The sequence below is a fragment of the Octodon degus genome, unplaced genomic scaffold (genome assembly GCF_000260255.1).
Source record: "Octodon degus isolate 3935 unplaced genomic scaffold, OctDeg1.0 scaffold00169, whole genome shotgun sequence".
In the NCBI taxonomy this organism is placed as follows: domain Eukaryota; kingdom Metazoa; phylum Chordata; class Mammalia; order Rodentia; family Octodontidae; genus Octodon; species Octodon degus.
Window position 1 is genome coordinate 2,264,175 of NW_004524745.1, and position 12,269 is coordinate 2,276,443.

Consider the following 12,269-nt stretch of genomic DNA (forward strand, 5'->3'; position numbering starts at 1 on the left):
GAGAGAGAGAGAGGTGTGTGTGTGGCCAGCTCAGCCCACCAGGGGGCGGGGCTGGCTGGCATGTGGTGCTGGGGGATCGAACCGTGGTCCCTGATGCTTTGCTAAGCTTGTTCTAAGTAGGAGCTTTAGACCACTGAGCCATCTCTCCAGCCCTATCCTAGATACTCCTATTGAACATTGGGAAGAAAACTTCTTGGGGAGCCTATAACCTGAATTTCACTTTAGGATTTTAATAAGCAATCTCTAAAATACCTTGAGAGTAGTACCATTATTTGAATTGCTAAGCTGCATATAGGACATTTAGTGAGATGTGGTTTTCTGGCTCATAAAAGTTGGGCATCTCTGCTGTTACTCAGTGTTGTTGTATTATGTATGGTATGATGGGAAAGTACACTAGATGTTAATTTAAGTCTGGTGAGGCCAAGGAGAGAGCTTAGTGGCATAAGCACCTGCCTGGCATGCACAAGTTCCTGAGTTTGATCCCTGGTACCAAAAAAAAAAAAAAATCTTGCAGCAAAAAACACATTGCTATCAGTCCACTTTTAAAATACCCCCTCCAAACACTTGACATGTATCACATCATTCTTAGGTGAGGTTTATTTTTTTGGTTTTGGTGCCAAGGACCAAACCCAGGGCTTCCAACTTGCTAGGCAAGTGTTCTACCGCTGAGATAAATCCCTAGCCCCTCTCACCTCATTCTTGACACTTTCTGAAGCAGTTCTGTTCTCTTTTGAGAGTGTCTTCAGTTGCACTGTCCTGGATGCCTTGATGTCCTGAATCAACCAAAAACGACCTTTTTACTGGAAGTCTCACAGTGCCAGATTGGATGAATAAGGTGATAAGGACATACTGCAGTGTTTTTACAAGCCTGCCTTTCCATTGGATGGCACTAGGCAGCAACAGTCACTATATTTTTTGACCATAGTTTATAGAGATACTTCCGAAAGAGGACTTTATACTGCTTCAGAAAGTGGCAGGCATGACAGGCAAAATAAGTATGTTTGAATTGGGGGGTGGGGTAATTTGTGGGGAATAAATGGCAATATCTTTTGCTATGATTTCTAAAAATTTAAACATTCACTGTAGTTTTCAACTATAATGCATATGTAGGATTTTCTTAGTCTGTCACAATAATCCCACAGACCGGTTGAGTTATAAAGAAGAGACATTTGTTCATAGTTCTGGAATCTTGACTTTGTAGAAGTCCCAAAAAGGTGCTGGAAGGTTGTGGTGTCTGTTAACAGATGGTAAAAGATGGTAACTAGAATGTACTCCTCCCACAGAAGAAGAGATACCTCACAAAACTTGTAGCAGCACTAATACATTTGTGAGGGATCCACCCTCAGCACAAATACTTCTCGTTATGCCCTGCTTCCCAATACTGTTGCATTGAGGATTAGGTTTCCAGTGCATGAATTTGGGAGTACACAAACTGTAGCACTGAATAAAAAAAGCAGGTTCCTGTTCTTGTAGTTGGGGTGATGCTGTGGAATACTTTTGTGTGCAGCTGACCAATAGCTTATCTGATAGCTTGGAGATGTGGAAAGCAACCCAGGCAACCCTGTCAGGGTTTAATCATTTTTTCACCTATTTTTCTAAAGTGTTCTTGCTGCGGGGCTGGTGAAATGGCTCAGTGGTCTAGAGCACCTACTTAGAACAAGCTTAGCAGGGCATAGGGACCACGGTTCAATCCCCCAGCACCACATGCCAGCCAGCCCCGCCCCCTGGTGGGCTGAGCTGGCCACACACATAAATAAATAAAATATTCAGAAAAAAAAAAGTGTTCTTGCTGCAACTGATGATGACTATTAATGAAATCTTAATAGGCCAAAGGAGGCCTAGATTTTGGTCTCCTGTGATCTTTCTGCCTCAGCCTCCTGAGTGCTGGGATTACATGTAAGCATCACCATGCCCAGCTTTGTTTTTTTGTGTGTATGTGTGTCGTTTTGATTATGGGATCCTGAGAAGCCAAAAAGTTAACTCACTTATCTATACCCACTGCATCCCAAGATTTGCTCTGATTGCCTCAAATTTTCTTCTTCCTTAGAGAAGTTTAGGTCCTTCCAGTTTGTTAAGAACATGTGTTTCCCTTTCCACAGTATTCAAGGACCATGAATTCTTGGATGTGTAACTGATAGTTCTACTCTACCCTAGAGAGATAAAACCCTACCAACTGCCTCTTCATCTTCCTCTTGTTTTCCACTGTTTGATTTTTCAGAAGCTAATTCTCTGGGTGAAGGACTGATGGAAATTTAAAATTAAGGGAAAGTACCCTTCACCAGTGAGATCAAGATGGAATTTGAAAGCAGGGGCCTCTGGGAATTTTGTCTGACACGTTGCTAGACATTGTGTCTGGTGGATTTTACTACCTGCATATGAGTCATTGGAGTACAAGGAACTGAACCCAAGGCTTTCACACTGAGCCACATCCACAGCCCTCGTGTGTGTGGGTGGGTGGCTGGCTTAGGCCACCCTGGGGGCTGGTGTGGCATGTGGTGCCAGAGATTGAACTGTGGTCCCTGCGCTTGCCTAAGCAGGTGCTTTAGACCTCTGAGCTATCTCGCTGGCCCTAAATTTTCTTACTTTGAGACAGGGTCTTGCTAAATTGCCCAAGCAAGCCTCTAGTTTGGAATTATCCTGCCTCTGTTTCTTCAGTAGCTAGAATTACATACATGCATAACTGTGCCAGCTCATTGTCTCTTCTTTTTTGCGGAACCAGGGATTGAACTCAGACCCTCGCATTTGCCAGGGAAGTACTTATCCTACTGAGCCATCTCCCTGGCCCTCATTGTCTCTTCTAGGTGAAAGCCTTTTGACTTTGGATAAGGAATCAAGTTTTATATTTTGGTGTACTTTTTGGTTTTTATTTGTTTATTTGCTTACTTGCCATATTTTAGTATGAAGAATCACTAAATTGCCTAGGCTTCCTCAGCCTCCCAACTGCTGAAATTACAGGTATACACCACTTACTGCCCCCAGCTGGAATAAGAATATGACAGCAAAAAAAGAAAAGGAAAACTACTAAGAGGTTTTTTTTTTTTTTTTAAATATTTATTTATTTTTATTTATTACATTTATTTATTGTGTCTGTGTGTGTGTGGCCAGCTCAGCCCACCAGGGGGCGGGGCTGGCTGGCATGTGGTGCTGGGGGATCGAACCGAGGTCCCTGTGCTTTGCCAAGCTTGTTTCAAGTAGGTGCTTTAGACCACTGAGCCATCTCTCCAGCCCTACTAAGAGTTTTAAAGTTGTAAAAAGTTGCCTTTGTAGCCAGTAGCTCCTTACTTAGAGCTTTTTATGTTGCTTTGCACAGAAAGGCTCTGGTTTTACTTTAACATGAAATAGCTTCCTTAATTTTTGTATTTATAAAAACTGGTCCAACAACTTTGATTGGCTTGCATGGAGTGGGGGTTGGGGGAGATAAATGAGTGTTTATCTTGTTTGGAAACAAAAACCTTTAATCTGCTTGTAAACCTAACAGATGGACATGGATTATTAAAATAGCCTTAAATTTTTTAAAATAGAACCCATGTATTTAATCTGCATTTCTTCTTACCATTCAGGAGTAGGTTTAGAAACTTTTTTTTTAGGGAATGGTCTACAGGTTGTTCAGGGTCTCACTACTAGAACGGACTCGTGATCCACCTGTTTACAGCCTCCCAAGAGCTGGGATTGTAGATACGCACCACCATGCCTAGTCTCATAGGTTTAGAAATTTAATGTTTCTCCCACAAGTGTGCAGAGAGAGGCAAAGAAATTAACAGAAGTCCAAATTTTTGAAGTAGTATTTCAGATTTAATAACTTAGTAGAAATCTACTGTTTAGGGGAAAAAGTGGGATTTTTGTTTTGTTTTTATACTTTGTGTGCATTTTGATTTTGAGACAGGGTCTTGCTATGTATTTTTTTTTTAATTATTTATTTATTTTTATTACATTTATTTATTGTGTGTGTGTGTGGCCAGCTCAGCCCACCAGGGGGCGCGGCTGGCTGGCATGTGGTGCTGGGGAATCGAACCGCGGTCCCTGATGCTTTGCCAAGCTTGTTCTAAGTAGGTGCTTTAGACCACTGAGCCATCTCTCCAGCCCTTGCTATGTATTTTAGACTGGCCTCAAATTCAAAACAATACACCTGTCTCTCGTTTGAGTGCTGGCATCACAGGCAAGTGACAAAATAAGCTTTCCTATGTCCTATCTGCTGCCCCATGCACACACCCCCTAGGTACAGGGGTTTGGACCCAGGGACTCTACCACTGAGTTATATCCCCAGCCCTTTTTCCTTTTTAATTTGAGACAGTTTCACAAAGTGACTAAATTGCCTAGGCTCTGCTCAAATTTAGTGAGCCATCTCCCTCAGCCTAAGAAGCTGGGATTACAAGTATGCACTACTTTCCCTGGCTATACATTCCTAAACCTTTTTAGAAAGGGAATTGTATAACAGGATTATGTGCTTGGGTGTATTCACTAGTTTGTCCTCTCTGGAGTATTACAGAACATGGATATGTGTATATGTGTGTAATGTTGCCCAACTGTGATGTATAGCGAAGTTGTTTAATGCATGTTTATCTTCTTAATCTATCTGCAATAGAAAGCAAATAGCTGTTTTATCTTAGGGTCATTGCTTTGTCCTCCATATCATTATGTTGCTTTAAAGATAGTGTTCAGGTATTTTGGATTCATTCAGTTAATTTCTCCTAACATTCTTTTAAGACTCAAATTTTCCAGTCCTTGGGGATTTGGTGCCTATTCTTTCCTCAGCTCTGAGCCTTTACTGCTATTCTTAGAGCCCCTTCTCATTTCATCCCCTGCTGATCACCTCTTTGCCAGTTGTCTCCTGTGAAATTATTATGTAAATCAGAGCATGAGAGCTTTTTTTAAAAAAACAAGTCTTTCTTTTGAGACAGGGTCTTGCTCTATAGTTAGGTTGGCCTTCAACTCACTTTGAAGCCTAGGTTGGTCTCAATCCTCAGCCTCCCTAGTGCTGAGATTGCAGGTGTGCACAACCACACCCAACAAATCATTCTTTTAAACATTTATGATGGTGCCATATTTCATATGTTTCATTGTCAGGTAGCTCTGAACCACTCATACATGCATGACTATTCCACTGGGTGGCATGGGACAGTCCCACTGTGCAGTACAAATTGCCTGGTGGGACAATTATGCATGTACCCCTGGTGTTAAGCAAAGATTCCTTTGCCCCCAAAAGAGTCCAAGTGCCCCTAGGATGAAGAAAAGTCCTGCCTGCTTCATCAGAAACTCAGCATATGCCAATAAAGCTGGTATTCAAACTTGCCTCTTCCTTTATTTTCTATGTGCGTGAATTGACACCCCCCCCCCCACTGCATAGAAGACAGGTAGGTGACATCTACAATCTAGATTGGTTTTGTTTTCTGTGTGCTAGAGGTTGAATCTGCCTCAGTGCATCCTGTCACTGAACTGTACCTCAGCTCCTAGAGTATTATTGAAGTTAAATTCAGTTGCCCAGTATTTCTGGCTGTTCTCACAGCAGACTCGTTTTCTCCTCCTTCATCTGTAAAGTTAGGCATAGAATTCCAGAAATTTGGTTTTGGAAATTTTGTTTTATAAACTTACACATATTTGTGATGACAGCTGAAGCTCCATATCAGAAATATCCTTGATTCTCTGGTTTGGCTAGAATATTTGTTCTGCTATCCAAAGGGTGGCAGCAAAGTACACATAATACTCTTCCCATGTACATTAATCAAGTTGTACTTTATTGGAGAAAATACCACAAAGGTTTTTGAATTAGCCTTCTAGACTATAAGTAAACCAGCAAAAAAGACTAGTTTTGGAGGTGTGATTTGGCTGAGAATTTCAGGGTAACCATTTTTATTTTTAGAGTGAAAACAATAGATAACCAATTTATCTACTGGTTTTTGTTCTGTTGTTCAGACTGCCCTTGAATTTACATTGTTTCTTCCGCCTCCACCTCCCAAGTGCTGGGATTACAAATTTTTGCCACCTGTGCTTGATTCTAATGTATCTACTTTGTAAAAACATTTGTTCAATCTAGAGGATTTGTGGAGTTTGACACTAGGGGAAAACACCTAAGGCAGGATCTCCTATAAATGAAGTCTCTTTAAAATGTAAACGCTGGGGGAAAATGACCATAATGGTGCATATAAATGAATTTAATTTTACTATAAAATTATGTCACCAGGTACAGTTCTGTACCCTTATAATTGTTGCTTCACAGGAGCCTGAGGCAGGAGTATCACAGCTCCGGGTCATACTGGCCTACATCAAGACCCTGTCTCAAAAAGTTTCCTAGGAACTAATTTCAGGTGTGCTCACATTTTAAGCAACTGCAGTTACAAAGCTAAATATTAGGCTGTTTCTTTTTGTTGTTTCTCTCTCTCCTTCACAGTACTTTTTTCATTTTTATAGTCATTTGGTGTATGAGCCCATTTCCCTTGACAGTCCTAGCTTTCTAATGTTTTTGTGCCAGCTCTCATTGGATTCCATGTGTGAAATTCTATTAAGCAGGCAGTTTTTTCTGTGTACTCTCTCACTTTATTATTGAGACAAGATCTCAAACTTGTAGTTCTTCTATCCTGGTGAGCGACCATGCTCAACTATGATACTGTCTTGTCTTGTTTGTCTTGTCTTTTTTTTTTTTTTTTTTCAGAACCGGGGATTGAACTCAGGCCCTTGTGTTTGCCAGGCAAGCACTTATTCTACTGAGCCATCTCCCTGGCCCAATACTGTATTTCTTAATATGCTTTGGTTCATATCAGATTGATGTCAAAATGGAAATCACCTCATTTTACACTGACAGCTATCATAATAAAAGCTAGTCTTTATATCTGGTCATGACAGATTTGGGGCTTTTAATTTTCTATGTAGTGAAGATTTCATTCTGTTCACATTACCATTCATCTTCCTTAAAAAATCTAGTTTTCATAATATACCATAATATTACAGTAATTTTAGTAAAAACATTTCTCTGGAAAACATGCTTTGGTTTTTCTAAAGTAAATTGTAAGGTTGAAGTCTTAATATTCTATTTTGTGTACTATTTGTATTTTTCCCGTGTGTGTCTGTGTGTGTCTGTGTGTTGAGTATAGGGTCTCACTGTGTTTTCCATGGCAGCCAGGAGGTTACAATGATCTTCCTGCTTCAGCCTCCCCAGTGCTAAGATTACAGGCTTGTACCTAGAGATTTTTTTTTTTTTTCTTTTTTTTTTGGCTGGCTCTGGCTGCCTTAAGGGAAGGTCTGGTAATGCAGGTCGAGGTGGTATTTGAACACAGGGTATCCTGCGCCTGACTGCATTTGCATGAGCAGACACTTGAACAACTGAGCTAATGGGCAGGCCCCCAATTTTTTTTTTTTTTTTTTAATGGCTGCTCTATTAAGGTTTAATTCACCCATACAGTAGTTCTTTGTTTAAATTCTTAAGGAACTATCAGGCTGTTTTCCAAAGGATTATGCCATTGTAAAATGTGCCCCCTTTAAAATGTACAATTAGCTGGACATGGTGGTAAATACCTGTGATCCCAGCACTGTAGGTGGCTGAAGCAAGAGGACCACAACAAGTTCAGGAGTTCAACATGAGCAATTTGATGATTTAGACTGTCAAAAGAATATGCTGGGGATATAACTTATTGTGAAGCCCCTGTATTCAGTCCCCAGAACCTCAGGGAAATAGTGTCTACTTCCTTGATTTTTTTTTTTTTTTAAAGGGCTGTGCAGTTATCACCACTAATGAAATACTTTTGTCAATCCAGAAAAAAAATTACATATACCATTTAACAGTCACACTGGGTCTTTCCCTCTTCCTATTCCCTGGCAACCACTAATCTTTATATCTAGATTACCTGTTCTGGACATTTTATATAAATAGAACTGGATGGATGGATGGAGGAGAATCATCATGAGTTGGAGGCCAGCCTGACTATATAAGTGAGTTCAAGGCCAGCCTGTACTATATAGCAAGACCCTGTCTGAAAAAAACAAAAGAAGTTATACATTAATGTAGTGGGCCAGGGAGATAGCTCAGTAGAATAAGCGCCTGCGTGGCAAGCTCAGGGTCCTGAGTTCGATCCCCAGTACTGCAAAAAAAAAAAAAAAAAATGATGATGATGTAGTGATTTGCAACGGGTTTTATTTAGTGTAGTGTAAGTAAATGTATAAACCATTCTTTTTATGGTTTAGTAACTCACTGTGAGCACCACATTTTACTTATCCATTTATTCCTTGTGCTTATGAGTTGTTTCTGCTTTTTTATTGAGTAATGAATGCTTCATTGAACTTTCAAGCACATTTTATGTATCACATGTATTTTCTATTCTGGTTTTTTTATTTTTATTTTTTTGGTGGAACCAGGATTGAACTCAGGTCTTTGCACTTGTCAGGTAAGTGCTTATTATACTGAGCCATCTCCTTGGCCTTCTCTTTGTGTGTACCTATAGGGTAACTCTTTGTTAAAACTTAAGGAATTGACAGGCTGAACGGATTGTACCCCTTTACATCCCCAACAGCACTGAATAAGCATTGCGATTTTTCCATTCTGTATTTCCTTCAGAGAAAAGCTGTTGAGACCTTGATCCTATTTTTAATTTATCTGTTTATTAGGTTGTAAGCGAGTTCTTTATATATTCTAGATATTCTCCACTTGAACCTTATCAGATACATGATTTGCAAATATTTTCTCTCATGGGTAATCTTTTCACTGTGTTGTGAAGGGTGGTTTGCTGGGGATTAAACGCGTGTCCATATACTAAACGTGCAGTACCCTAAACCACTCCCCCAACCCACTGATAGAACTAATTGTGTATACTTCAAGTAAAACTAAAATACTGAAATAAGGCCTCCCCCCATTTCCACCCCCAATCTTTTTGAGACAGTCTTGCTATGCAGTTCAGGCTGGCCTCTCACGTTGTAACCCAGGCTGGTCTTGAACTTGCAAGGATCCTCCTGCCTCATCCTCACTAGTGCTGGAATTAATAGGTCTGTGCCACTAGGCCCAGCAGAGACCAGATTTCATGAGGGCCATCTTCACTAATAATGGTGATGAGTATCTTGAAAGAGTACAAGTAAAAAAAAATACGTTGCTGGACTCACTTGCGGGGATCCATCAGGGCATTAGTTGTATTCTCCATAGTTTAGAAGTTGGTTTCTTTGTTGTTCTAGAAACTTGAGGGGCAGGGGAGATGGGCCAGAGTTCAATCCCCCGTTCCGCCAAAAAAGAAAGAAAAGAAACTTGAAGTGTGGGTACCCAGAGGTTTTTCTTTGGTTTGTTTTGTTGCAGTACTAGAGTTTGAACTCAGGACCTTGTGCTTGCCAGGCAAGCACTAATTCTACTGAGTTATCTCCCCAGCTACATTACAGCTCTTATTAATCAAATCAATGCACTTGGTATCTAAAAATAACTTTTTTGGGGGGAGCTGGGGTGTGTGGCTCAGTGGTAGTATTTGTGTAATGTGCATGAAGCCTTGGTTTCAGTTCCCATAGTGGGGATTGGGGGATGTATTTAGGGAGAATGCATGAAAGAAGAGAGATTGATTTCATAGTTGGAATGTCTGTGTGGATTCTTCAACTGCTGTCTTTTCCTATCATTAAAACACTTAGGGGTACTAATTTAGTGTTTATAAATCTTCATAATAACTGGAATTGAAAGAAATGGAAGGTCTGGGCATATAGCTCAGCGGCACAAGTAGTGCCTACCTGGTAAGTACAAGGTCCTGAGTTCAATACCCAGTACTAGGAAAACAAGCAAAGGAAAGAAAGAAATGGGAGAGCTGGGCATGGTGGCACATGCCTGTAATGCCAGCACTCTGGGAGGCTGAGGCAGAAGGATCATAAGTTTGAGCACAGTCTGGATAACTTAGTGACTAAGTAAAATCCTGTCTGAAAAAAAAAAAATGTTTTTTTTAGTTTTCTTTTTTTTTTTTTTTTTTTTATTTTTTTTTTTTTTTTTTTTTTTTTTGTTTTTTTTTTTGTTTTGTTCAGGGTCTCACTACTTAGCCCACATTAGTAGTGATCCTCCTGATTTCTTGCCTCCCAAGTGGCTGGGATTACAGGCGCGCGCCACCGCGCCCGGACTCTGAAAATATTTTAAAAAGAAGAAAAATATAATATTGGTATTCTTTTTTGTTTGTGTTGTTTTTTTGTGGGGTTGTTTGTTTGTTTTTGTTTGTTTGTTTGTTTGTTTTGGCAGAACCTAGGATTGAACTCAGGCCCTTGCACTTTTCGCTCGCAAGGCAAGCGCTTAATTCTACTAAGCTATCTCCCCAGCCCCTTGTTTTGTTTTTTGACACAGGGTCTCACTATGTAATTCAGACCAGCCTTGAACTTGCTATATCACATAGACCAGCCTCATATTCACAATGGTCCTCATACCTTAGCCTTTCGAATGCTGGGAGTACAAGTTGCACCACCCCCAACTAATATTAGTACTGTGTCTCAGATTTGAGGCAATGTTTTGTGTTGTCTTGGCATATCATCTCCTACTGAAGAAACACCAAATTCTAAGTCTCTGGCATAGATAGACTTCACCCCTGTCAGATTCCAACCTGTTGGCCCTCTTCATAGCTTTTCCCTTCATCCAAATAACTGAGCACCTACTATATTCTTAACACCTAGTTCTTAGGTATATATGGTGAAACTCTACATCTTAATCATACTGTGACTTATTTCTGTTATTTCAAGGTCGTCTCACCCTGATTCATTTTACTAAGGATAAATGTGAATTTAAATTCTACACTTATATGGTGTTTGAACCGTTAAGAAGTTATCCTTTCTTCCACAGCAATGGCACCAGCATGATATCATTGATCATTCCTCCCAAAGACCAGATTTCACGAGTGGCAAAAATGTTAGCAGATGAATTTGGAACTGCATCTAACATTAAGTCACGAGTAAACCGCCTTTCAGTCCTGGGAGCCATTACATCTGTACAACAGAGACTCAAACTTTATAACAAAGGTAATCTGAAGCTTGATCATTTATTTCTCTCCACATTACTTATTTTGGTTGTATTTTCTATTTTGATCCTGCCTTTGTGCTATATTCTGTAATATTTTCCTCAGCCAGCTGTCATAAATGCCTTTTCAGGCTTCATAGTAGCATTTTTTAAAAGTAATATTTACCGTATCTTAAAGGAATAAATTCCTCAGGAAGTTTTGAAATTAGGGAGAGAGAAAAAGAAATTAGAGAATTTTTCTTAAGAGGTTTAAGGATATTTCCATTTTATTTGAATTATGACTGTGGGAACATTTAAAGTAGAAATCGTTTGTATTCTTTGCAGTACCTCCAAATGGTCTGGTTGTTTACTGTGGAACAATTGTAACAGAAGAAGGAAAGGAAAAGAAAGTCAATATTGACTTTGAGCCTTTCAAACCAATTAATACATCATTGTATTTGTGTGACAACAAATTCCATACAGAGGTAAGAGTTTAAATATAGAACATTTTCATCATTCAAAAAGAGACCTCAGGGCTGGGGAGATAGCTCAGCAGTTAAGCGCCAGCCTGGCAAGTGCAAGGACCCGAATTTGATCCCTGGTACTCCATGTCATTCTGGCCCCAGGATCCCAAGCATGTGGAGCTGACCACCAAATCTGGTACACACCTGTAATTCCAACACTGGGGAGGCTGAGACAGGAGAATCAGCATGAGTCTGAGCTGTGAAGCAAGACCCTGTACAAAATGAAAGTGAATGTTTTTTTTTAAAAGCAACCTCGTCCCCATCAGCAATCATTCCTTTTTATTACTTAATCAGTGGTATCGATATGTCACATTTTATGTTTTCAATAGGTGATAAACATTGGACTGTTTCCACTGTTGGGCTATTATGAGTGACGTTGCTGTGAACATACAATTTGTCTGGCTGTGTTTTATTAAATCTAGGAGTGGAATTGCTAAGTTACTTAGTACCCGTGTTTAACCTTTTGAGAAACTGTCACACTGTTTTTTAAACCATGGGAAATGATAGCATTTTACACAGCTTATTATCTGCAAAAAGTAATTTATATTTGTTATGTTGTTTTTGTGGCTGGCTCAGCCCACCCTGGGGGCAGGGCTGACACAGCATGTGGTGCAGGGGATCCAACCGCAGTCCCTTGTGCTTGCTTAACCTTGCCTAAGCAGGCGCTTTAGACCACTGAGCTATCTCACCAGCCCTTTATATTTATTATGATATTAGTCATTATTTGAAGAAAATGCTAAACTAGATTGTAAAACTAGAGATAAAAGATTTTTGAATCTAGCAGTTAATTAGAAAGATTCTCACCCTGACTAACTATATATACT

At 39.9% G+C, this 12,269-nt stretch overlaps 1 protein-coding gene across 1 annotated transcript in view; it reads left to right on the plus strand.

The window, feature by feature from the left end:
* The window catches only part of Etf1 (eukaryotic translation termination factor 1), a 39,091-nt gene that overhangs the window by 12,970 nt on the left and 13,852 nt on the right, over nt 1–12,269 (plus strand). Inside the window, exons 3-4 of the mRNA XM_004643252.3 lie at nt 10,769–10,944; nt 11,267–11,406. Coding sequence (XP_004643309.1) covers nt 10,769–10,944; nt 11,267–11,406 — 316 coding nt within the window. The remainder of the gene's footprint in view (nt 1–10,768; nt 10,945–11,266; nt 11,407–12,269) is intronic.